Source organism: Mustela nivalis (assembly GCF_964662115.1).
Source record: "Mustela nivalis genome assembly, chromosome: 18".
NCBI classification, from domain to species: domain Eukaryota; kingdom Metazoa; phylum Chordata; class Mammalia; order Carnivora; family Mustelidae; genus Mustela; species Mustela nivalis.
Window position 1 is genome coordinate 4,365,366 of NC_139037.1, and position 25,161 is coordinate 4,390,526.

Here is a 25,161-nt window from a genome sequence, read left to right on the forward strand (position 1 = left end):
AGTGCCCATCACCCTCCACCCTCTGGACTGTGTTTTATAGACGAGATCTGAAAAGGTGATTCTTCTAAACATGATTGTGCTTGGTTGTTTTTTTCGGAATAAGGTGCTAACGTAAGGGTTGCTGTTTTTGACACTGGGCTGAGTGAGAAGCACCCCCACTTCAAGAATGTGAAGGAGAGAACCAACTGGACCAACGAGCGGACGCTGGACGACGGTGGGTGGCGCTGCGGTGGCGTGACCTGGTCTCTGACCCTCGCTCCTGTCCCCAGTGGTTCGGGTTAAGAGTGCAGTTTTCTGCATGCCTGTGACGACACAGTCGTGGGCAGCCATTACCGAGACAGACCCATGTTTTTCATGTGCCTTTGGGCAGAAGTTTGTCGGGCTGTCCTGGGATGTCAGGAAGTAGTGTCGGAGGCAAGAGGGCTGCCTGGTGGAGGCGCACGGACCTCCTGGTTTGGGCGGCGGCAGCGGGGGTGCGAGGCCTGGATTCAGGGCAGCCAGGGCGTGGGCTCCGGCTGGGGGAGCGTTCTGGGGCAGTGCAGCTTCGTCGTCCGGGGCTCAGAGAAAGGGCGTCATTTGAGTTGGTGGTCTTTTTCATCTGGGTTTCACACCCAGGATCAGCCGTGTTCTGGGACTTTTCTCCTTGTGGTCTGCAGGGCTGGGCCACGGCACCTTCGTGGCAGGTGTGATAGCCAGCATGCGGGAGTGCCAAGGCTTTGCTCCAGATGCGGAACTCCATATTTTCAGGGTCTTTACCAATAACCAGGTAGGTGTTTTGAGGGCCCCTGAGGCTTACGGAGTTGACATCAGAACATAAAAAGTGAAACTTGGGAGACCCCGTTCATTTAGAAGCAGCACCCCTCCTCGAAACTGAGCTGCTTCTGGCGTCCTGCCTGTGCCACACCATCCCTCTGTGGCCCCTGTGTGGCTTTGCCCCTTCAGTGCCCACCCCTTCATTGGTCTCACTTGGACGCTGAAGACCCCACCCCAAGGGCACTGAACAGGAGGGACTCCCTGTGTCTCGTTCCTTCCTGTCCTCCGGGCCTGCCCAGGGCTCCTGTGCCCCCACGTCACGGACACGGTTCTGGTGCTTTCACATGAGGGAGGAATCACGAGTTGGTGTGGTTGCTGCCCCTCCTGGGCTGTGACGGGCTCGAGGCTGCCTCTGTACCATGTGGTGTCACGTTGGGCAGGCCCTGTCCCCAGGCTTTCCAGAACTAGTCATAGAAAAGGGGAGACCCCTGTTCCTTATTTTCTAAATTTAATTTTGTACAGATTGTGCACAGTTCAGAAATACCTAAAGACAACGCAGGGAACATTGCCGCAATGCTGTCCCTGTGCAGCAGGGGTTTACCTTACTTCCTCGTGTCTCCCATGTGATAGTTTTTTAATTTCTTGTACTCCCTCCTCCTGTGTTTGCCCATATGAGCAAATGTAAACAGGTCTTATTTATGAAAGCCTTTAAGAAACATAATTCTTAAATATTGCACTAATCCTATTTCTACTGTAAGGTTAAATATATTTTTTATAATAACGTCTTGAGTGGTGGTACATGAGGCGATTCAGCTCTGTCCGAGAAATAATTCTGTGAGATAACTTTGATGCCGTTTCCCCTCCTGTCTGGTTAGGGATGAGGAACATGAGACAAGTCCATTAAACTGTGTAGAAATGCTCAGCTGAGGGGTGATCAGTCCTTTCGAGGAGGCACCGAGCTGTGGGGTTCAGTTCACTCCGGAAGGTGTCCTGGGGGGTGAGGTGTTGGACGGCTGGCTGGGCGAGCGCGGCCGCCCCCACAGCACAGCTGTCCCTTGAGTCCGGCTGCCGGGACCTAGAGTTTCCGGGTGTCTGCTTCACATTTTGGAGCATTATTTGTTCTTGGTTTTCGTTTCTGACATTTGAGTTAATACATCATGCTGCTTAAGAGTCTGTAGGGATACTTAGAAATAAACTCTGTTGTCACCCTTGGAGACTTCCACTAAAACCCCTAAAGTCATGTCTGGCGGTTGACTAGGTGTCCTACACCTCCTGGTTCCTGGACGCCTTCAATTACGCCATCCTGAAGAAGATGGACGTGCTGAACCTCAGCATCGGCGGCCCCGACTTCATGGACCACCCCTTCGTCGACAAGGTTGGTTGTGTCCCCACATGAAGGACGGTGGCGCCTGGTGACCCCTTCTGCTCTGAGCGCTTTATCTCTGGTGCGCTGGTGGCCTGTCACACACAGTGTGCCTGCCTCGCAAGGACGGCGGGTGGTGGCGTGAGCTTTGGCGACTTGCAGTGGGAGCGGCACATCTGCCGGCTCGGTTCCTTCTCCGAACGGCGCGTTCCTGAACCTGCCCGGAGAGCGGGCTCTGCTCTGTGTGACTGAAGGCCCCGTGCCCTGGGTCTCGTCAACACTCACGCAAGTGCTGGTTGGCAAACGTCCATGTCCATGAGGGTCTAGAGTTACATTTTTAAGGTCAGCCTTCTTCCTTGAGGAGCAGGACAGTTTGGACAGTTGTGTGGCGAATGTTGATTGAGCCTGGCCTGCTTCCATAAATAAATGTCTGCTCATCCCGTAGGTGTGGGAGTTAACAGCTAACAACGTGATCATGGTTTCTGCTATTGGCAACGACGGGCCTCTCTATGGGTAAGTGCTCCCCCAGCGATGACTTGGAGGTGTTTCCCCCGAAAGAACTGCAGATCTGTTGTTCGTCTGTCTCTGTTTTTCCTTTTTGTATCTGTCTTGAACTGTGTATCACGGGGACGTTCCCTGCACAGCTGGCCAGGCTGTGAAACGAGCCAGTGCCCACCGCCTCCTGGGTCAGCTCAGGCTGGCCTCTTTTTGTTTAATTTTTTATTTATTACTTTCTTTTTGCTGTAAGCAGTTTGGAGGCCTGCAGTTTTTATTCTACTTTTTTTCCCTAAAATCAGTCAGGGAAGTAGACCTGCTAGAAATAAGTGGATTGCATGGTATTTATGGAGACCTGCTCTGTGCAAAGCCCGGGTGTGAGAAAATGGGACGAGGGGCCTGTCGTCTTGGGAGGGACCGGGCGCAGCTGCTACAGAGCTGGCGGAGAGGGAGAGTGTGGGCCGCGATGCAGACCTGGCCAGCGTCTACGGGTTGACAAGTGGGGTCACACGGAGGGAGGCAGAGAGAACGCTGTCCCAGAAATGCCCCTTTGTGCTGGGTCGTTCTGAACTAACGCAGCGTGAGATGCGGAACATCGGTCACTGCGGTACAGGCTCTGCGTTCTTGTCCAGTCTTTCGCCTCCGGCTCCCGATTTTCCTGTAGACAACACGTGTAAGTCCTCTCTTGTGCTGGAATCCTGGCCTCCCTTGTGGGTCATCCTCCTGTATGTGGTTTGGTGCCGTGACGGGGTGAGGTGACCATGGGGAGGAAGAAAACACAGAGTGCGCCCACTGCTCTGCAGCCCAGTGGGGAGAGACGAGTGTGTGTGCGCGTGCGTGTGCTCTTCCAGTCGCTCCCTGCATCGTGCGCGGACCCCTCCAGGCGTGCAGGCCCGGGTCTCGACTGACGGACTGACAGGAGGAGCCCTGGGCCCAGGGCCGGGCTGAGCTCTGGGAGGTGACCATTGGTATAGGTCAGGAGCTGTACGTGCCAGCAGCCGTGGTTCCGGCCTGATTGTTGGTAGTGGTCCTGTCTCCGTGGAAGGTGCCCACGGTTCTGGTTTGCTGTTTCGCCTGCCGTGCGTGTCCGGCTCCACGGTGGGACGCCCCGGTACTGCGTAGTCCCCTCCGGTTGTCTCACTGCCCCTTCTGCGAGTCTCTCCTTGGCCGCTTCTCCCATTTCTGGTCCCCCTCACTCCAGAGTCCCCAGACTGTCCCATCAGCTTTCCAGCCGATCTACCTGCCTGCACAGTGTAAGGTCACTACTGTGGGAAGAGCGCAGGCCGTGGGGCCCTCTCGTCGCTGGGCCTTGGCCTTGCTGTCTGTCATGATGGGCATGAGGCCACCCTGGGTGGCACTTGCGAGGGGCGCTTGTGAGGGACACCTTCGACCCGCAGGGAAGGCTCTGCCAATACTGAGCCCTTGGAAGTGGTGGCTGTTCTCGTTTTTTGTTTTCTGTTCTTCTCAGACACGTTCTGGCAATTTCCTTATTCAAGACTCTGCTGTAGGTCATCGGTGCCTAATCAGACAACGCTTTTCTGTTGTTTTTTAAGGTCCTTGCTACTCTATCCTGGAACTGGCAAATCTTTCCTGCGAAGGCTCACATAGTGAACACTTGAGGGCTTGCAGGCTGTGCGGGGCTCGTTTTTAGCACCCACCCGCCCCGGTAACGGGAACGCGGCCCCGGATGTGTGTGGACGAGTGGGCGTGGCTGTTCCAGGGAAACGTGCATGCATGACGGACGTGCATGGACAGACGGCGGGCCCACTCGGGTCCGCAGCCCCGGCCGGGGAACTGGAGCCTGCAGGTGCTGGGTCCACTCAGGCCCCCGCGCATTCCCCAGGCCTGGTCCCCTCCTGGGTCTCCCTGCAATAGCCCCATTTATCTGTCCCCATCACCTGTTCTTGCTGCTCAGCCTCCTCGCTTGTCTTTCTGTCTGTCCGCACCCCTCTAGCCAGCCCTGCACGTGCCGTCTGACTGCTCTGCCCCACGCTGGTCACTCTTCTGAAATTCTGTGACTTCTGTGGGCTGTCATACTCTTCAAGCCAAGAGTTGTGCATTTTCCGTGTGTCAGAGGAGCATCCTGGAAAGGGCCCTGCATCGGACTCACGTGTCTGCTTGTGCAGCCACACGGGGCTCATGCTGGGAACGGCCCAGCCCGCACCATGATGCTTTTCTGCTTGGGCGTCAGGGTGCGCTCGGCGGAGGACGGGGCTGTGCTCAGAGAGCGGTCGTCTGTCACAGGCGGGGCACTGCCCGTGCCTCTGAAAGTAATGCTCGCATCCCCACGGATGCCCCGCCTGCCAGCCCCCCTCGGCATCCTACACTCTTGGTACACTTGGACTTCGTTATTATCACAAACCAATAAAAAAATCCCCGTTGGGGCCTCTGAGTAACCCGCTGGTAGCATGTCGGTGGCCGGTGAGCTAAGAAGGCCGTGCCGGGATTGAGTCCGGGTGCTTCAGAATAGTTGGGTGAAAGCGCGTGCCCTAGAGTCTTGCTTCTGGAACCCTTTCCACCCCTACGAGTCACTTGTGGTTATTGAGTTGTCACAGTTCTGGTTTGGGTGATGGAGCTGTAGTAGGTGAAGTTCAGAAATGAAGTTTCACTCATTAAAACTGGTACTCTCCAGCAGTTCGGTTTTATCTTAACCTCTTGTCTTTAGAATGAAAACCTTTTGTTGAGATTTGCTCCACTGTGATTCCTGTGCAGATCCGGCCCACTTGAGGTATCGAGGAGAATTGCGTGGTTCTTTGTCTGCGCCGTGAGAGGTCCCGAGGAGGATGGAGGGGTCGGTCCTCCGTCCACCCGGAGGCAGGCAGGCCAGTTGAGAACTCTGACTTCACGCTGGTGGCAGGTGCCAGTGTGTGGCTGTCGCTGCTTCCCAGAGAAGTGTGCGATCTCGTGGGGGCGGTGTGCGTGCCCTTGGCGCGGCGTGTGAGTGATGTGAGAGCATGTGAGCGGGTGACTGTCGTGAGCTCACGGCTCTTGCCGTTCGGAGAGAGGATTCGGGCCTGGAAGCACGAGGGAGAAGAGTGTCTTGGGAGAAAAGGAGGAGGTGCTCCACGTCCGAGGTAACGGCCTTAGCCCGGTGTGTGGGCAGCAGAGAGCGTGGCCTTCGGACAGCCACGAGGAGACATATGAGAACCTAATGCCGTCTTGGGTTTCTCTGGGAGTATTGGCCCTTACCTGAATTACTCATTTTTCTTTTCTTTTTTTAAGATTTTATTTATGAGAGAGAGACAGGGGTGGGGGTCGAGAAGCCACGGGAGAGGAGCTGACTGTGTCAGTGCAGAGTCTGACCCGGGGCTCGATCTCAGGACCCTGCGATCCTGACCTGAGCCGAAATCACGAATCATATGCTTAGTCGACGGAGCCACCCAGGCACCCCCTGAATTATTCATGTAAACTGACTTCTCTTCCCTTGTGTTTTTGTGCCTCGCTCTAGCACACTGAACAACCCTGCTGACCAGATGGATGTGATTGGAGTGGGCGGCATTGACTTTGAGGACAACATGGCCCGCTTCTCTTCGAGAGGAATGACTACCTGGGTAGGCTTTTCGTCACTAGCGGGTGTGCTGCACAGGGCGCACGTGGCCGAGCTGTGGGTGTGCGTGTAGGTGTGCCTGTGGGGGAGAGCTGGGGAGGGGCCGGGGCTGCGGGGGCTCGCCTGGCCACCAGGATGAGCGATTGGGCCCCGTGGACATCTGCCGTCTCATCGTGGCGCCCAGGTGAAGGTGAGCAATCCTTCCTCCATGCTGGGGAAGAGGATATTTCTTGTCTTAGGAGGCTGGAGAGGCCAGTGAGAACAGCTCTTCCTCAGCTCTGCTGCCCTGCAGATCATCCTGTTAGCTCGAAGAGCACCAGCACATTCATCATTTGGGCTCCCTGGGGCTCGTGGTGCCGCCGAGTCGTCCTCCTTCACCCCCAGAGCAGAGCTGCCCCTGTGGGTGGCGCGCGGGTGCTCCTGTCTGCCCCTCCCGGTGCTCTGACTCACGGGTCGTGTCCTTGGCATTCACCAGGGCCTTGTTTTGTGGCGGCATTTCGAGCAGCGTTCCTGCTTGGTCACGCGGTGCCCCACGCTGAGTCTGGATCCCACACTAGTTACGTTTGAGAGCGGGGAATACCTGCTCGGTTCAGACTGGCGTGTTTCTTTCTGACACAGCGTAAGAGCTCGTCACTCTCGTTTTGCCTCCGTTTCCGGGACATTTGAGAGAGTTCTCTGCTAGGGGCGCCGGGGGGCTCAGCGGGGTGAGCCTCTGCCTTCAGCCCAGGTCCTGATCTCAGGGTCCTGGGATCGAGCCCCACATCCGGCTCTCTGCTCAGCGGGGAGCCTGCTTCCCTTCCTCTCTCTGCCTCTCTGCCTACCTGTGATCTCTGTCAAGTAAATAAAATTTTTTTAAAAAGAGCAAGAACTCAGTTAAAATCTTGGTGCAGTTACGTTTATCATTCTGGGTGTTTTCTTTCCCCTCTGCCGACTGACTGACTGACTGAAATCTCCAGCTGTGTTGTGTCATCCTTTCCCTTAAAGAAACACTTTTCCTTAATTTTTAATTCTAATTTTCTGATATTTTTAATGTAATTCTAACACATAAATTCCTTAGAGCAATCTCCAGGTTTTGGTCTTTTAGATACTCACCTTCAGTCGCTTTGTGGCGTTATGCTTACACTGGCTATTATAAAGCACACCCAAAATAATTTCATTTTGTACACGGCCATTTAAGCGTGAGTTCTAGCACAGTGAATTTCAGATAAAACCAGTGCGTGGCTAAGGTTACGTCGTGTGGAAATACCTGTGGCTGCTCCGAACTGCGGTAGCCGCGTGCCGGTGCTGTGCTTTGGGGGAAACCAAGCTTCTCTCCTCCGTAGGAACTCCCGGGAGGCTATGGCCGTGTGAAGCCCGATATCGTCACCTATGGTGCTGGAGTGAGGGGCTCCGGTGTGAAGGGGGGCTGCCGGGCCCTGTCAGGGACCAGCGTGGCTTCTCCGGTGGTCGCCGGCGCCGTCACCTTGCTGGTAAGGTGAGTGCCGCTCAGCAGAGAGGATGTGGTGCCCGCAGACCGGGACCTGGGTCCTTCTTGTCCCGAGCCAGGCAGGAGGGTCGAGGAGCGTGCCGGGAACCTCGCTCCCTCCCTCTCTCTCCGCGTCTCCACCCCGTCCTGTGTGCGGGGGATTTGCGGGTGTGAGCACTCGCTGACTCGGGCTGGAAAGCACTGTGTGAGGGCACGGCACCTGATGCAGTTCCAGCATCTGCTTTTGTTCCAGTCGGCTTATGGTAAATACCTCAAAAAAAAAAAAAATTATTTATTTGAGCTGGGGGGAGAGGCAGAGGGAGAAGAAAAGAGGAAATCCTAAGCAGGTTCCATGCTTGGCCCAGAGCCTGACCCGGGCCTTGTTCTCAGGACCCTGAGATGATGACCTGAGCCGAAATCACAGGGCAGGGGCTTAACCAGCTGAGCCACCCACGGGCCCCTTAAAGAGTCAGTTGTTTAAGGGCTGCTTTCAGCTTGGGTCATGATCTCAGGGTCCTGCATTGAGCCCCGTGTCCTCAGGCTCCCTGCTCCGCCAGGAGTCTCCCCCTCCCTCTGACCACCCCCCCAGTTCATGCGTGTGCACACGTGCGCACTTTCTGTCTCTCAAATAAAGCTTTTTAAATAAGAAGGGGTTATAGTTCACGGCAATAGTGAGGAAGGTATGGGATTCGCCATGGACCCTGTGCCTCCATTTTATTTTTTTTAACATGCCCATTTTGTGCTGTAGTTGTTAAGTCCGAACAAGTGTGTATAACAGGCAGGGCACAAAAAGTCTGATGTTTTCCTTCCTTCCCTTAGGGAGTCCCCTTTCTTCATTTCCCTAGGGAGTCCCCTTATCATGTGCTCCGTTAGCTGAGGAGCTGCGGTCAGGCCGCGGGACGGACCGTCTCTGTGTAATTTATCAGTCCGTCTCGTCGAATCCCTCGTACGCTTGGAACAGAGCTTGGTGACTGGCCCTTACTTCTGCAGAGAGTGAAGTTGGAAGATGTTCTCAGAGGCAGTTGGCCAGAAGTGACGCTCACGGGCTGTGACTTAGTCAGATGGGCTGTGTGCCTCAGTCCGAAGGTTACAGAGAGGTCTTTGGAGTTCATGCTCGTTTGGTGTTTTCCCCCAAACGCTCTCTACTGGGGTGAGGTGTCGGTTGAGCTTTTGTGTTGGACTCACATAAACCTGTGTAGTGGAAAGTTAATGTAGTCCGTGTTAATTTCAAAAGTAAGAGGGAAATGATAGTAAATGTTTTTATATTTGAAGTTCTTTTTTAAAGCAAGTAAGTTTATGTTGATTTTAGCTTCTGGGACCTGGGCTGTTTTTTAATTAGAATCTTTGATAAAGGCAGCTGTCTATCCTGGTCTTCCTTTTCCCATTCTTCCCTTAGCGTTCAGAGCCATAGTCCGGAAAATACGGACCCTGGCTGGGGTGGTCTCTGGAGCAGAACCCTGTCTTTTTTCTTCCATTCGTTTTCCTTACCCCATGTTCCGCGTGGAGAGGCGGCGGCCAGGGCCGGCAGACCGTGGAGTCGCCTGGCGCACGCAGGCTTTCCTACTTGGTGTGGGGAGCACGCTCGACTAGGGTTCAGCTATGCCATTGCTTACGGGCACAGAGACCCTGGCTCCTTCCTCGCCGACTGCGGGCCAGACTGAGGCTCGGCTGCACTCCTGAGCCCAGCGGACCTCCCCCCATCGGGCGATCGCGGAGGAGAGGAGGCTTTCGTTGCCAGGAGCTTCTTTAAGTACAGCTGCTTCCGGTGTCATGGAAGGCTTTGACCTTCCTGTCTCTCTGCAGCTCAGAAGTGTGCCCAGGCGAGTCTGCTCGCCTCCAGCCTGGCAGCCCTCCCGAGGAGGCTGGGCCTGGCCTTTGGTTGGGCCTGTCGGCGCGGGGGTGGGCGTGTGCGGCTGCGGCCGAGCTCCTGGCAGCTCTTCGGGTCTCCGTCCCGCTGGACCACCTCGGCCTCCCCTGACACCGGATGGCCCACCTGGATGAGTAGAAATCCCGCGCACCCTTCCAAGACCAGCCGCCCTCATAGATTCTTGGGAGCTGTGCAGAGTCTGTTTCTCTTTTTCGTTTTCTGGGTTTTGTTCCCCACGTTGAGGGGTTGACACTAGTATTGATGATTTGTGAGCATAGAGAACTGCGTGTTCGTGCTGGCGTTCTCCAGCGCCGATGGCACCCGCGCATCCCGGCCTCCTGGCCAGGTAGAGCCGTGTGTTCCTTTGTCCGGTGCGTTCTGATGAGACTGCGGCCCAGGTGTGCGTGCTGTTGGGCCTTCCCCGCCGGGAGGCGGCGCAGTGGACAGAGGCCGTGGGCGTCACTTGGCCCTGTGGCTCCTGCCAGTCCCACCTGGAGGTCCTCTGCGGCTCCGTTTGGTGTCCGCTTCTTCTGCTACAGGTGCTGTCGCGGCTGGTCCACTTCCTTCTGCCAGCCGGCTTCCCTTCCCCTCGGGAGCCAGGCGCTCTGACCTCTTCTGCCTCCTGTCGCCTCTGTGGTCTGTTGAGTCGTGTCGCTGGGAAAGTAAGTGTTTCTGATAGACTCGGTACAAACAGGCAGAAGCTCCCTGAGTACGTGGCTAAGAAGTCGTCCTGAGACAGGTGCAGAAATGACACGTTCGTTCTCAACCCGCATGGGCTTGACCGAAGCAGCCCCCAGGAGACGTGACGCCAGATCCGAGGTCACAGGTCTGCACGTCCACTGGGATAGCCCGATTTTCCTCCTTCTGCCGAGAGGTAATGAGCAAATCTGTGATTTTCTGTCCAGCACAGTGCAGAAGCGCGAACTGGTGAACCCGGCCAGCATGAAGCAGGCGCTCATTGCGTCCGCCCGGAGGCTTCCTGGCGTGAATATGTTTGAGCAGGGCCACGGCAAGCTGGATCTCCTCAGGGCCTATCAGATCCTCAACAGCTACAAGCCGCAGGCCAGGTTGGTACGCTTCCTCTGCATTGGCCTCCCTCCCGCCCTGGGCTCTGAGGGTGGGGCCCCCACTCCCCGCGCGGGATCCTGGCCTCGGGGCTGGAGCTGGACACTGATCACACTGCGCTGGACCCTCAGGGAGGGCGGACGCCGCTGCTATGGGGGCGCTGCAGCTAGAGCAGGGTTCAGCTCACATTTTGCTGCATGGAACACATGTAGCTTAAGATACTGACTTGGTTTCTTTTTACTCTTTTTTTTTTGGTTAAAGATTTATTTTGGAGAGAGTACTCAAGCAGCCTCCCTGCTAAGCACGGAGCCCAGCGTAGGGCTCGATTCTAGGACCCTGAGTGCATGACCTGAACTGAAATCAAGAGTCGGTCGCTTAACCGACTGAGCCACGCAAGGCGCCCCGGAGCTTTTTTTAAAAATAATCTTAGGTTTGCAGAAATTTGCAAAGGTAGTGTTGCTGTTGTCACATACCCTTTACCCAGCTTCCCCGACGCCAGCACCTTTGCTGACTGTACTTGAACGTGTGGAACCAGCCAGGGAGCACCGACACTGCTGTGATGAAGCCGTAGGCTTGGCTCACAGGTGCCCGGGCCCCGGTGCGCTGCGCCCACCCGGCTGGGATCCAGGCCTGTGCTCTTGCCCTGCCTTACCAGGCCCTCCAGCCTTTCGCAGCTCATCTGTCTTTTGCTGTCGCTCGTGACCACGACTCGTTTGGGAGTGCTGGTTACTTACGTAGTGGGTAGTAAGTAGACTGACTCTCGATGTGAGTTTGCCTGATATTTTCTCATGATTAGTTTGAGATTGTGTATTTTTAGTCAGAGTTGTTTTTGTTTTTTATTTTAAAACTTTTATTGGAAATTACTAGGTTTACAATGAAGTCACAAATAGTACGTTGAGGACTACAGCTTAGGGAATGTGGTGCCTGCCTCAAAGCCTGGAAATCAACACTGCTTCGTTACCGTGGCCTTATCACCAGACGGTACTCAGATGTCACCCATTGTGTGTCCCATCCTTTTCCGGGTCCAGGATGCAGCCACAGTCTTCCAAGTACACTGGCTGGGCCCATCTGCCTGGTCTCCTCCTGCGAGGACACTTCCTCAGTTCCTGTTCCTCTTACGGCTGGTGGTGTCCACGGCCTCATGTGACGGAGGTGGTGCGTCCCTCTGCGTCCTCCAGGAGGCCGGCACTGAGGAGGAGGGCATGTCTAAGAGAGCAGCTACAGGGAAGGGACCTAGGAAAGACAACGGGAAGGAGACAGGGAGAGTCCGAGGGCTGCCATGGCACAGGTCCCAGAGTGTGTCCACTGATGAGGAGCTCTTGAACCAGAGTGGCCCCTTTGCGGAGCCTGTGTCTCGGGCTGGGCCTGCCCTGGTTCCTCCCATGCTCAGCCTTGGCCGGGGGCAGCCGTGGGCAGCCTGCCCCAGCACAGACATGGCAGAGGGTCCATCGGCCGTGCTCCTGTGGCAGATCCGAGCAGCAGGGCTCCTGGCTCCACAGGTGGCACCTGCCAGGTCCCTCCCCTGTCCTCTGTGATTGCTGAGTGTACTGTGTGGGTGCACTTGGAGATGATCCTGTTTCTTCTCTTTCCCTGTTTTTTTAAAATTTCTCTTACAAAAAATTTTATTTGAGGCAGCGAGAGAGTGAGTGAGCATAAGCAGAGGGGAGGAACCGAGGGAGATGGAGGAGGCTCTGCTGTGGACAGGGAGCCTGACGCCGGGCTTGATCCCCGGAGCCTGACGCCGGGCTTGATCCCCGGAGCCTGACGCCAGGCTTGATCCCAGGACCCTGGGATCATGACCTGAGCCAGAGGCAGATGCTGAACTGATTGAGCCACGCAGGTGCCCGGAGATCCTGTTTCTAACGTCTTTTGACTCACGGGTTCTACATCCATTGCTGGTTCTTGCCTGTAACAGTGTTAATCTAGAGGGTGCGCTCTGCTGACGTTCTGTTTCTCTTGTTCCTCCTGTGTTTATTAGTTGAAATTCTCTAAGGAAGAGCTGTCCCTTTTCTCTCCTGTATTTGCTTACCCACTGGTTTATATCAGAGTGGGCACGGGGGTCTTTGTTTTTCTCTGGATTGGAGCCATCAATACCATTGTTGATTTTGTTGCTCGGATCGTCCCAGATTTGGGACCCGCTGGAGGCTCCTTCTAGTTGGCTGCTGTGTCTTTGCGGCGCTCCTCGCTTGTGTTTTGAACACGTTCTCACTGTTGCAGCACGGGCTGAGCACCCGTTTCCAGCCCCGGCCTTGGTGTTCCTTGTTTCCGCACGCAGCCGCGGCCCTGCCGTGGGAGGGGGTGTCCGGAAGCAGCGCCCGGCAGCAGGGGGCCCCCAGCTGCTGGGCTTGTGGCTTTGTCGGCCCTCGTAGCAGACGGCTGGGCAGTGCGTGCTCACAGTGTCCACACTGGTGTCTGTCCGTCTGTCACTGTGGGTAGGAGCCCATGGATCCATCGCTCCCCGGCCCCACCCAGGTGGCCGTTCTCCGGCGCGTTTCTCCTTACGTGGCCCGTGCTTCTCCCCCGCACCGGGCACCGGGTGTTCGCCTGCTCGCTCAGTCCTCACAGTCTGCGCTGGAGAGTTCTGGAACGGCTGAGCCCTCCCGTCGTGAAACACAGATGTCCTGACTGGAGTGCAGGGTCTGTGTCTCGTTCTCTTTGGCTGTGCGGCACGTGGCCCTGCTGTGCCCCGAGGTCTCCAGCTTGCTTCTCGGCTCCCACGCATGCCTCTGTGGTGCTCCCTGGTGCTTCGCTGCCTCCCCCCGCCCCCCCGCTCAATTTTGATCCAGTTTTAGTTTGTGTCTCTTTGTGGACCCCCCCCACATAGAGGTGCACAGGGAAGCCCCCCTCCCCATTCCTGCTCCCACTGCCCCATCTCCCCACCCGGTCCCCACCCACCCCGTGTGAGTACCAGTCTCATTAGTTTTGGGTTTATCCTTCTTGTGTTTCTTTTTGCACAAATGAGCAGATACACGTGCACGTTCCTCCCTCCCTTTTCCTCCGTTAAGAACAACATCACTGCACGTGTTTTTTTGCTTCTTGCTTTTTTCACTTAACAGCATCCTGGAAATCGCTCCATGTCAGCTCGCCGAGCTCTCTCCTTTGCAGCAGCGTGGTGTGGACGGGCCTTGTCTTCAGCAGCTTCCTTCTCTGTGGGCGTTTGGATGACTCGCGGCGCCTGCTGATGGCAGCCTGCCGATGGCAGCCTGCCGCCGGGAGTGCCGCCGCGCCCGCGCACTGTGGCTGCATGGGGGGTGGGGTCTGTCCTCGGGAGGGGCAGAGCCGGGGTGGCCGGGTCCACGGTAAGACGGTGCAGGGGTTTGTTAGGTCCCGCCCTGCTCCCCCCGCAGAAGGGTTGTGCCTGGTGGCAGGCCTCAGCCACGCGCGTGTGCGGGCCTGCTTCGCCCCTGCTACAGGACGCCGTCCGTGCTTAACCAGCGATGGTCTGATGGTCTGATGGGGGACAGAGCAGCACTCTGCGCTGTTTTCATTCGTGTCTGGTTCTGAGCGACGTGGTGCACTTTGTACTGAAGGGCTATTTCTATCCCTTTCTTGGGAAGCGTCTGCTTATTCTTTTTGTTTTCCTGTGTGGTTTTGTTCCTCAGTTTTGAAGACTTCTTTACAGAACAGGGTCACCGAGCCTCTGTCAGCGATACGCACTGCAGATCTTTCTCTCTGTGTGTCGGTTTTTTGACTTGGCGTGCAGTGTTTGTTGTGTTCAGTGTGTTTTTCCAGTAGTCACATTTGTTAGGTTCTTGCTGGTGTTGCCAGCCTGGATTTTGAGTCACAGAAAGCTTTTCTCTGCACGAAAGTACAAGGAATTCACCCACGTTTTCTTCTAATTTGTGTTTGCGTCCTTTTATATCCTCAAGTTTCTCTGGTGCGTGTGGAGCTTATTCTTGTGTCCGAGTGAAACAGGGATCTTACTGTGTCTTTGCCACACGGCCACCCATCTGTGAGCTCCCGTTCCAAAACGTCTGTCTTTGCCCCATGGATGTGACGTGCCATCCTTCGAGACTCTGGGTCCTGGGTAGTCCCTGGGGGTGGTTCTGTGCCAGCCAGGGCCTCCAGAGTTCCAGAATCGTGGAAGGAAAGAGGTGTTTCCCACTCACCGTGCCACACACGAGCAGTCTGGGCAGGCTGGCCTGGTGGCCTCTGAGCGTAGGGAGTGTTGCAAAGTAGGTCCTTGGGTGTCAGCCCAGGGCGGCCCTATGAGCAGCTGTCCTGGGCTCGGGTCCCCACACAGATGCGCTTCTGCAGCTGTAGTGCCTTTTTGTCCTTCTCTGACCCAGTCTTCTTTGTTTCAGCCTGAGCCCCAGCTACATCGATCTGACCGAGTGTCCCTACATGTGGCCGTACTGCTCCCAGCCCATCTACTATGGAGGGATGCCGACGATCGTCAACGTCACCATCCTCAACGGCATGGGCGTCACAGGAAGGATTGTAGATAAGGTGACACTGCTCTCGGGCTTGTGGTGAACTCCGACATGGCCCAGCCTTTGTGCTTTAGTCTCCCCCTCTCGCCTGTTAAAGCAGGGCAGGTTTCCTCCTATCCTGGGTGCTAGGGTGTGGAAGCTGTGGTTTCTTTTCTCCTGAGTCTGAAACTGATAAGCTCAGAATAAACTAATGGAGCCAACTTGGTACTTCTTGACTTTGGCATCTCAAACTTGGCTCCCGAATGGACTAATTTTATTTGACTCTTCATTATATGATTTCCCACCTGTAATTAAGTGGCCACCTGTCATTACTGTATTCTTGAGTGAGCACGAATGGGCCCTCTGGTTGGAAAGGGGTGTTCTTGTTTTTAGTCTTGTTTTTGTAAATTTTCTTTTACTTCCTGCATAAGCGTTATCATGATAGTAAAGGACTGGGAAAGGAGAGCAGGGAAATCACTTCCAGCCCCCAGCACACTCACGTGACCACTGTTGGCAAAGTACTCTTTTCCAGCCTTTATCTCCAGGATGTGTTTTGTTCTCTGTAAGGCCCAAGTTCAGTCTCGTCTTCTCCGCTCTCATTATGTTGTCAGATGTAACTCCACACAGTCCGGGGTGCTTGCTGACAGCTATTTGATATTACAGAGCAGTGCTAAATCATAATTTACCTACTGTTGTTGTTTTTTAATCCAAAACCCTTCTTTTAGCCTTCAGGGAACAAGCTGTTCTTTTCAAGATAGTTGCAATGAATGTACAAACACGGGCGTTTGCAGTGCAGGTTTACATCATCCAGACATTAAGTTTAAAGAGATTTCTACTTTGTTGTCCGTAAAAGACAAAACAGAACTCTGTTCACACTCAGGCCCTCGCCCTCCGTCGGTGGGGTATCTCCACTGAGCGCCGATCTGAGTGTCCTTCCTTAGGGTGTGATTTGAAATATCGTCCTCAGAGCTCAGAAACTTGCCAGTGGTTTCCATATCACACTTCTTCACAGTATGAATTCTTGATGTCACATCTGTCCACACGCAGAGGCTGCAGCTGGGACAGCTTCGTGTCACATTAGCTGCCGGGGCCCTCTGGGAAATGGCCCGCATCCGGGGCTTGGACAGCTGGGGGTTTCTGGCTGTAAATGTCTCACTGAGCATCTTTGCATACGTGGTTTCCTTTTCTTCTGAAGTACATTTTTAACGTAAACTCCCTGGATTGGAATCCCAAGTCAGAGAGCATGATGTTACTGTGGCCCTTGGTACATGCTACTGAACTCTGGCCAGGAGTTGGGTCCGCGACGCTGCTGTCAGCAGACCTGCCCGCGCTCTGCAGAGGGCTCCGTTGTCCGCACGGTTCGGGACAGCTCTTAATTTTAATTCCATGAGGCTGTTAAAAATTGACATAAAATCCACATACCATAAAATGCAGCCTTTTAAATCAAGTGATTCAGGAGCTCCTAGCATATTCACAACTATCGATGTTCTGTAATTCCTGAACATTCTCATCGCCAGAAAAGGAAACGCCCCGATAGCAGTCGCTCCCCATTCTCCCTCCTCCCAGCCCTGGGCAGCTCCTGAGGGCCTTTTGTCTCTGCAGCTGCTTCTTGTCCTACTGGACAGCCCGTACGCAGGGGGTCACGCCCGGTGTGGCCCGTCGTGACTGGCCTTCCGCGCAGCGTGTCTTCATGGTTCATCTGCGTCCTAGCTTGTTGGTGCTTCATTCCTCTTTGGAGCTGAGTGATACCTGTTGTGGGGTTGAGCCACGTTTGTGTGTGCATCAGTTGGTGGACGTTTGGTTTGTTTGAAGGTGGTTCATCTTTTAACATTAAATTCAGAGGGGAGGAAATGCGTGTTTTGCTTCTGAGGTCTTCTCCGCTCATCTGGGAGGTGGCGCTCTCCAGGTCGGTTCCCCGATTGTACGGCCCTTGTGTGAGGTAGCTTTTCATTCCCGTGACCTGTTCTTCCTGCTGGAACTCAGGGCTTCTCTGTCGATCTGAACCTCTCTCTGTCCTAGAAGAATTAACCATCGTTGTGTTATACGTAACAGTTTCTCCCAGATGAGTGTTTTTCTCTTTGACGCTAGTGGTAGTGTTATTTACATAGTTCTTTTGGGTTTTGTACAAGTTCCACACTTTGCTAATGCTTGAATTTTCATCTTTCATAATTTCTCTTGTTTCAAAAATTAGAAACTTTTCTCTGCACAGTAGGACAAAAATCTCGATTTTATTTTGTATTACTATTCCTTTTATGCTTGTAAGATGCTTACTTTTCTCTTCACTGTTGAATTCATTTGATACATGTCTTAAAAGATGGATAAAAACTAACTTTTTTCTGTTGTTAACCAGTGATCCCCGGAGCATTTGTCACAAATCCCTCTCCTCTCTCAATGTTTGTGGTGCCGTATCCTACAAACACTTGTCATCTTGTTCAGATTTTTTTTTTTTTTTTAAATATGCTGACTTGGGGAGAATATTGCTCTCTGGCTTGGGAGGGACATGAGTAATTTAGGTTGGTTTGAAATACGGGTCCATTTTGTAGGAGCGAGTCTCTGTTTCTTCCCGATGCCTCCTCACATGCTCCCCTTGGCCCGGTCGCAGGCCCCTCTCCCTCCGGGCATCCCGCAGAGACCTGCCCGCCCGGCCACTGGCTGTGTGGTCTGAGTTTGGACCGTTAATCCACACCATTTTAGTATTTTCTTCCTATATATTGCTGTGATTCTTAGAGCATACAAATAATTGAAAATTGTTCTCAAATTGGAGAGTTTTTGTTTATTTACATTCTTTATCAGATAAAAGTTCTTTGCCAAACCATTGTCTTTTTTTTTTTTTTTTTTTTTAAGCTTGGCAAAAAAATCCTCTTTAGAATTGGAGACTGTCTCGATTAGTTGTTTCTAGACTGTTCTAACAGATGCTGTTCCAGACTTTACCTAGTCTGCCCCGGTTGTAGGTAGTTTAGGATCGGAACGTAAGTGTCCTTTGGTGCTGCTGAGTGGAGCAGGGGTCTGAGGCCGAGACGCGGAAGGCTGCAGGCGAGCGTCTCACTGAAGCCTCTGCACGTTTCTCTCCGCAGCCTGACTGGCAGCCCTACTTACCGCAGAATGGCGACAACATCGAAGTTGCTTTCTCATACTCCTCCGTGTTATGGCCGTGGTCCGGCTACCTGGCCATCTCTATCTCTGTCACCAAGAAGGCAGCTTCGTGGGAGGGCGTTGCGCAGGGCCACGTCACGGTCACCGTGGCTTCCCCGGCTGAGGTGAGAGGGTGCGTGCGGGGTGGGGGGGGGGCCTGCCCTTGACTTTCCACCGGCCCCTGCCAGGAAGCGGGGGTGGTGCTGGGAGGTGCAGGCCGAGTGCCTGGGGTCTGGGATTTGAAGCTGGCTGAGGGGTGTGATGAGGCTTGCGGGCCGTGGTCGGGGCTGCCCGGGCCTGTGCAGCAGCCAGAGTTTCAGAGCCCACTCAGCAGTGAGTAGAGCTGCCTCCTGTGGTCTTGCTGAGCAACAACAGATAAGAGTATCTCATGTAAGAGTTCAAGTTCATAATGATTGCACAGATACTCATGCTCTACAAGGGGCTGTGGAGCCAAACCTGTGTAGTCCGGTAGGTTTTAGAAACAAGGTGCCTTAAATCTTACATCTTAAATTCTGGAAGGAAGGATTTTAATGGGGTGAACTGTGACATGTGAGTGTTTCTTCCCACATTTGTCATTGGGGATGCTTGTGTTTACATTATTTGCGTTAAATTGATACATAGAAGTGATTTTTTTAAACCCAAAAGCCTGACAAGTTTCTTTTGAGCAAAAGGGGCACTTTGAATGCCTGTTATTTATTTCAGTCGAAAAATGGTGCAGAACAGACTTCCACCGTGAAGCTCCCGATTAAGGTGAAGATAATTCCCGCTCCTCCACGGAGCAAGAGAGTTCTCTGGGACCAGTACCACAACCTCCGCTACCCGCCTGGCTACTTCCCCAGGGATAACCTGAGGATGAAGAATGACCCTCTGGACTGGTAAGCAGCCGCCAGCTGCCACGCTTATCCCCCGATCCTCCCACAGCAGGGGAGCCCGAACTTAGCACCCCCCGAGCTCGTCCTCAGTTGCTGTCTTTCCTTACTCTGCCGGGTCAGTCAGCACACCTTCTCGGTCTTGCCTTCTCAGCGTGTCCCGAGTCCTGCCCGGCCAGCTGCTGTGCCTCTGCTCCCCGCCCCGTCCACACCCAGGTCATTGTCCTTGCCTGCCTGGACGGCAGCCTCCTGGCCAGTCTCACTCTTCCCCTAAAGTCCGTTCCTCATGCAGCAGCCCTGGTAACCTTAAAAAGCAGGGATCTGAGCACTCTGGGCCTCAAACTCTCCCGACTTGTTCACATGCCAGACGCCCTGCTATGTCCTGCTCCACTGTCCAGACCCTGCCCCACGCCAGCCCTCGGCCGGCCCTCCTGGCCTGCCCTCCAGGGCAGCTGGCTTGGCTTCCTCATGGCCCGTACGCCAGGCCCACGGTGGCTCTCTGTAAGTACTGGAGTTTGGACTTAATGCTGGAAGTCGGGGAGGAGGGAGCCTTGAAAGCTGGGGGCAGGACACTCACAGGTGTGATGGGCTCTTCGTGAAGATGTCTCTGGAAGGCTCGGGCCAGAGGCGGGGGAGCAGGAGTGGTGAGAAGTTGGTGGGCCAAGGTAGGGGTCACGCCGTAGAGAAGACGGTTCACGCTGTGGGCAAGCTGGCTCTGGAGGGCTGCGGGGAGGCCCCGGCGCTTCCATGGGGCGCTTGGCTAGGGGCTTATGGAGAGGGCATGGTGGGAAAACGAGCGCGCTCCGGGCAGAGGGATGGGAGGTGATCCGCGGCGGTGCTGCCCGGTTAGTGTCACTAGGCTCTGCGCTCCCGTGCCGCGTCTGGCGGTGGCTCGCTATGCTTGGCGCCGCCAGCATGACGCTTCAGGGCAGAGCAGCTCTTGGGTCAGTGCGAGCTCATGCCGTATCGAGGTTGCCTGGCACCACCTGTTTCACGTGCCAGCCAGGAGCGCGCTGGTCTGCAGAGGCTGAGCTCCGTGTGGCCGGCGGGAGCCCCCAGGCCCCTCTGGCGGCGAGCCGCGGGGTGTGAGGCGGCTGGCGTGGGAAGCCAGCTGTGTGGCCGGCTAAGCCATCGTCACCAGCAGGGATGGGGCCATCTAGTGCAGGGTGCACTGTCTTTCAGGAACGGCGACCACATCCACACCAACTTCAGGGACATGTACCAGCACTTGAGGAGCATGGGCTACTTCGTCGAAGTCCTTGGCTCCCCTTTCACGTGCTTTGACGCGAGTCAGTATGGTGAGTCGCCGGCGGGCGCCGTGTCCTTCCCGCCAGTGGGGAAGGACGGACCGCGGGCTGAGCGAGAGGCGGTGAGGGGGCGGGCAGGGGGCCTGCCTCCTCGGGGAGGCTGCAGTGGCCTCTGAGGCAGAGTGACACGCCTTCCCGTCCAACAGTGACAGTGGTAACCTTTGGGGAAAGGGGACACTGGCAAACTCGGGACAAGGATATTTGTGCGTTTTAGGTATTCATTTTAATTGAAAGAAATTAGCGCTGCATTTTGCTGCTTCTCCATCGAGTGACACCTGTGTACCTGGGTGTCACACACGAAGGAGTCACAGTAGGTGACTGTGCTTTGGACCCTTGTCCTCTGTTTTTAACCCCTTTTAGAGGGGTGTGGGGGCCTCAGACCAAAATATTAGAAGCTGGAGCTTGAGACGCAGACGCCAGGGAAATGAGTGTGTTTTTGAAGCCACGAGTCCCACGGGTCAGAGGCACAGAGTCTCACCACCCACAATCTGTCCCTCAGGAACTCTGCTCATGGTGGACAGCGAGGAGGAGTACTTCCCTGAGGAGGTCGCTAAGCTGAGACGGGATGTGGACAATGGCCTTTCGCTCATTGTCTTCAGTGATTGGTACAACACGTCTGTCATGAGGAAAGTCAAGTTTTACGATGAAAACACAAGGTACTGATGGGAGTTGGTATTTGATAAGAAATTTGGCCTTTTGAGGATTAAATTCTGTCCAGCATGTACTTCAGAGGATTGGTGTGAAGGCGGTCCTTCCGTGGCCAGAGATGGGCTCACGCTGGGCTGGAGCAGGCTCCGTGTCCCCCACAGCGGTGCTGCCCAGTAGATTAGTTATCGATCAGGGATTCCCAGTGTTTTATGAAGGTATCATTAGAACATATTTTGAACTTTTTTCTTCAGAGTTTGTGACTTCAGCTTTAAAGACTTCTTTCTCATCTCTTCACGAACCTGCTTGTGGTCCAGGCTCTGGAGTGGTGTGTTTGTGCACACATGGTGCGTGGCGTCCAGTGTGTTTAGCTTTGGTTTTCTCTGTACGCTGGCTGAAGTGTGTATGTTGCATTGTCGCTCCAGCCCAGACGGGGTTTCAGCTGAAACCTTAGTGTGCCCAGGCTGGATCCTGGCAGCGACATTTAGTCTCATCATGAAAAGACCGAGAGTGAGTGTGAGTTTGTGTGTGTGAGTGTGTGTGTGTGGATGTGTGTGGGTGTGGTGGGAGAGTGGTTGCAACCCCTCACAGCCCGAGCCCCCTGTTTGTTCCCTAGGCAGTGGTGGATGCCGGACACCGGAGGGGCGAATGTCCCTGCTCTGAACGAACTTCTCTCCGTCTGGAACATGGGGTTCAGCGATGGCCTATACGAAGGGGATTTTACTTTAGCAAACCATGACAGTAAGGTTTCGTTTATTCTTTAAAAGGGCCCATGATCTCAGGATGCGAGAGCATAAGCCACATGTCTCTGAAGACACGGTTTCCGAGGGAGAGGATGGTGTGATTCCCGAAGAAGCGGGGTCTGTGGGCAGAACGGGTCATTGTCTTCAAAGAGGACACCTGCAGTAGAGCTGTCACTTTATCCAGATTCTTCAAGTGAGAGTCTTGTCTGCGGGCGTTCCTGATCTTGGTGCCACTGGTCAGGTTCTTGACCGCACTGACGTGTGTTCCTGGAGGGGGAAGCCCTCAGGGGTCCCTGATTTATAAAATTCTGTTCAGGAAATCACTTTGCACGTCTCTGGAGAAGTTTCCCCGCGGGTTAGTTTTGGTAACTCATCTCTAGAACAGTACCCTGAGCATTACGGTTACCCCCGCTCGTCCTGACTGAACGCCTGGACTTCCAAATTCTAGCCCGAGACCTCACGTTAGTAGCATTTTTTCAGCTTGAATTGGGGGTTAAACCTGTCATTTAAATGTGAACAGGCGGTAGCAGCAGCCTCTTAGAATTAAAAACAATGTTCGAGAAACCGTCCGACATAAAAACTGCACTTGAGGCGAACGCGTAGCTGTTGATACGGCGTGCCCGTCCCTTCCTTTCCCTAACTCCGGTCCCGCTCTCTCCCCAGTGTATTACGCGTCAGGGTGCAGCATCGCTAAATTTCCAGAAGATGGCATAGTGATAACACAGACTTTTAAAGACCAAGGTAAGGAAAGCTATTTTAGTTTCTTTCCTTTTTTTAAAATAAGCATTTTATTTGCATATAATTCACGTTGACTTTAAAAAAAAATTTTTTTTTCCCACATTTACTCTTTTGAGTTGTATAATTCTGTGACTTTCTTATTCACAGAGATGTACAGGCATCGCTATTATCTGCTTCCAGAACATTTTCATTATCCTCTATCTCTTAGCAGTTTTGTGTTTTTAAAAACCTTATTGTAATATTTTTTGTATGCTACCTGCTTTAGGCAGGACTTCCGGATGGTGGCTCTGGGGGCTACAGAGATCGTGAACTTGAATAGTTGTAGGCGCTGATCACTGCAAGATAAATAGAACTCTTTCAGGAGGGCAGCTGTTGAATATGTGTGACTTTTTAACAACCTTCAAAGTTGCTTAAAATTTGTTACTATCTGTGAATTGTTCTGTCTCTGTGATTGCCAGATCACTAAAATTTTAGAAAAATGCTGACCATGTTTTAAAGTTCTTAGCTGTGTGAAGAATATTAATTACGGAGTCATCTTTTAAAATTCTCTTAAGAATTTGAAGGGCAGCGGGGCACTTGGCTGGCTCAGTCGGGGGAGCAGCGGCTCTTGATCTGGGGCTCAGGAGTTCAGCTCCATGCTGGATATAGAGTTGACTTAACATCTTAAGAAGAAGGGGAAAAAAAGGAATTTGAAGGAAAGAAAGTTCTTCCCTTGCAGTTTTGCTGCTAATGAAGGTCGCTATTACCTATAATTCGAAGTTAGGGACAGTTTCTTTGGTTAAAAATGACAAGGAATTTCCCTGTCATCCGTTTGCATCTATACAATAGAATGTATTTTTTTAATTATCTAGAGTGATTTTTCCTCCCTTCATCAAGGCAAGGTCAGTCAATAAATAGATCTGTGTTCCTAAGATTGAATTTTAACTTCAGGCACATCAATGATTCTGTGTTCCCAGTTGCTAGGCAGAGTTTACCATGGGCTGGTGATTCTTTCTGGAATCTGTTTCTTCCAGGGCAGCGTGGTTTCTGTTGCTGGCTTGTCGCTGCCTGGTTTTGGGGCGGGAGGGTGGGGGGAATCACTGTAGATTTCAGGGTGTGTGTTTTGCTGTTCTGGTGGTGAAAATAAAAATTAATTACCTTGAAGTGCTTTCTAAGGGGCTTTTTATTTCCAAGTAGCCTGTAAGTTGAATAATCTTTTGGGTATGAAATAAGAATGTTGAAATCTGAGTTATACTGAATCAGGGGGGACCCTTTGTCAGAAAGAAACAAACCTCTGACTTACCACGAGGCCGCATGGCAACGCAGTACACACCTGCCCCGTTCATCTGTTTTCCTGCTCTGTCTTTCCCTCCAACAAAGAGAATCTTGTTTTCTCTTCCAGTTAGTTCCTTGTGGGATTATCCACAGAGACCAAGATATGCTGTATTTTTATAGCCACAGACTGGTTTCAGGTGTCACCAGCACGGTAAACACCACGCAGAAGGTGTGCGTCTGTGCGGTGCAGGGCTAGCCTTGTAGGGTGTGCAGTGATGTCCCGGGCACTTGCTGCCCCTAGCCCTGATGCGTTTTTGACTTCTTGGTTCATTGGCCACTGCAAACTGTGAAATCTGATTGGGAGAGGTAAGAAGGCTCTGCTGTTGGAACATTTGTAATTGTGAGACGGATATAACAAGTGCCTTCAGTCTGAATTTAAGTAGGTGGGCATCTGCTCTAAAAATCAATTATATTTGTCCTTGCTTTTACTAATGAAATGCAAAACCTAGGAATATGTAACTGAAGCCATAGAGGTACCTCTGTGTGCCGAGGGCTGCCTGGCCAGTGACCCCTTGTGAATGCAGCCCCAGGACGTAGGCCTTTTGTCAGAATCAGAGGGGACATAAATGTGTGTTTTCAGGATTACGAATACTGTGTTCCACCGTTGCAAGTGAAGGTGTGCGAGGATGGCATGGAGATGTGTATACACATAGAAGTGAGTTTCGCTGAAACCACATGAGTGGCACTAAAGATGTTTTCCTATTGTAAAAGTTCACGCTGTTGAGATTGAATATTAGATTTTGCTATGATTTTTATCTTTTTCATTCTTTATTTTTTTCATTGTGTGCATTAAATGTCAAGTAGCGATTGGAAAATCATTTCATTCCTCAACAACAACAACAAAATAATTCATTCCTCAGCTTTTTTTGTTGTTGTTGTGATATTATTTTAGGATTGGAGGTTTTGAAGCAGGAGACAGCAGTTGTTGAAAACGTGCCCATTTTGGGACTCTATCAGATTCCCACTGAGGGCGGAGGTCGCATCGTGCTGTATGGAGACTCCAACTGCTTGGACGACAGTCACCGACAGAGGGGTAAGGACCGGGGGTGCGGCCGTGAAGCAGCGTGGGCTTCCTGCGGGCGGCCAAACCTTTTGTCCCCCTGGGCCGTGGAAAGGCACCGATAAGGGGCTGGGAGACCCGGGGGCATGCACGCCTGGTGCGGCTGGGCAGCTCCCAGCTGCCTTGGTGATGGGGCTCGCTCGCTGGGTGTCTAAGTCTGGACACGCAGAGTGAGCTGAACTCACGTGTGTGGGCTGTGCTGCCTTCCCGGCCGTGCTGGGACCGTGGTCTGTCCGCGGAGAGGCTCTCTGCCTGGTTCTGACTGCCCCACCTGCTGCGCCCCCCCGCCCGCCCCCGGAGTCTGTGCGTCCCAGGCGCTGCGCATGTGGTGCCCTTCCCAGGTCGGACCCACTCTTCGGGAGGGCCAGCGCCTGGCTCTCCTCCCA

General features: G+C 53.5%; 1 protein-coding gene across 1 annotated transcript in view; it reads left to right on the top strand.

Moving 5' to 3' along the window:
• MBTPS1 (membrane bound transcription factor peptidase, site 1) overlaps positions 1 to 25,161 on the top strand; it is a 52,218-nt gene that overhangs the window by 18,874 nt on the left and 8,183 nt on the right. Inside the window, exons 5-19 of the mRNA XM_082712066.1 lie at positions 104 to 214; positions 657 to 766; positions 2,012 to 2,128; positions 2,562 to 2,629; positions 6,060 to 6,162; positions 7,481 to 7,632; positions 10,396 to 10,557; positions 14,860 to 15,004; positions 18,042 to 18,224; positions 18,802 to 18,974; positions 20,151 to 20,266; positions 20,775 to 20,931; positions 21,537 to 21,661; positions 22,327 to 22,404; positions 24,608 to 24,748. Coding sequence (XP_082568192.1) covers positions 104 to 214; positions 657 to 766; positions 2,012 to 2,128; positions 2,562 to 2,629; positions 6,060 to 6,162; positions 7,481 to 7,632; positions 10,396 to 10,557; positions 14,860 to 15,004; positions 18,042 to 18,224; positions 18,802 to 18,974; positions 20,151 to 20,266; positions 20,775 to 20,931; positions 21,537 to 21,661; positions 22,327 to 22,404; positions 24,608 to 24,748 — 1,941 coding nt within the window. The remainder of the gene's footprint in view (positions 1 to 103; positions 215 to 656; positions 767 to 2,011; positions 2,129 to 2,561; positions 2,630 to 6,059; positions 6,163 to 7,480; positions 7,633 to 10,395; positions 10,558 to 14,859; positions 15,005 to 18,041; positions 18,225 to 18,801; positions 18,975 to 20,150; positions 20,267 to 20,774; positions 20,932 to 21,536; positions 21,662 to 22,326; positions 22,405 to 24,607; positions 24,749 to 25,161) is intronic.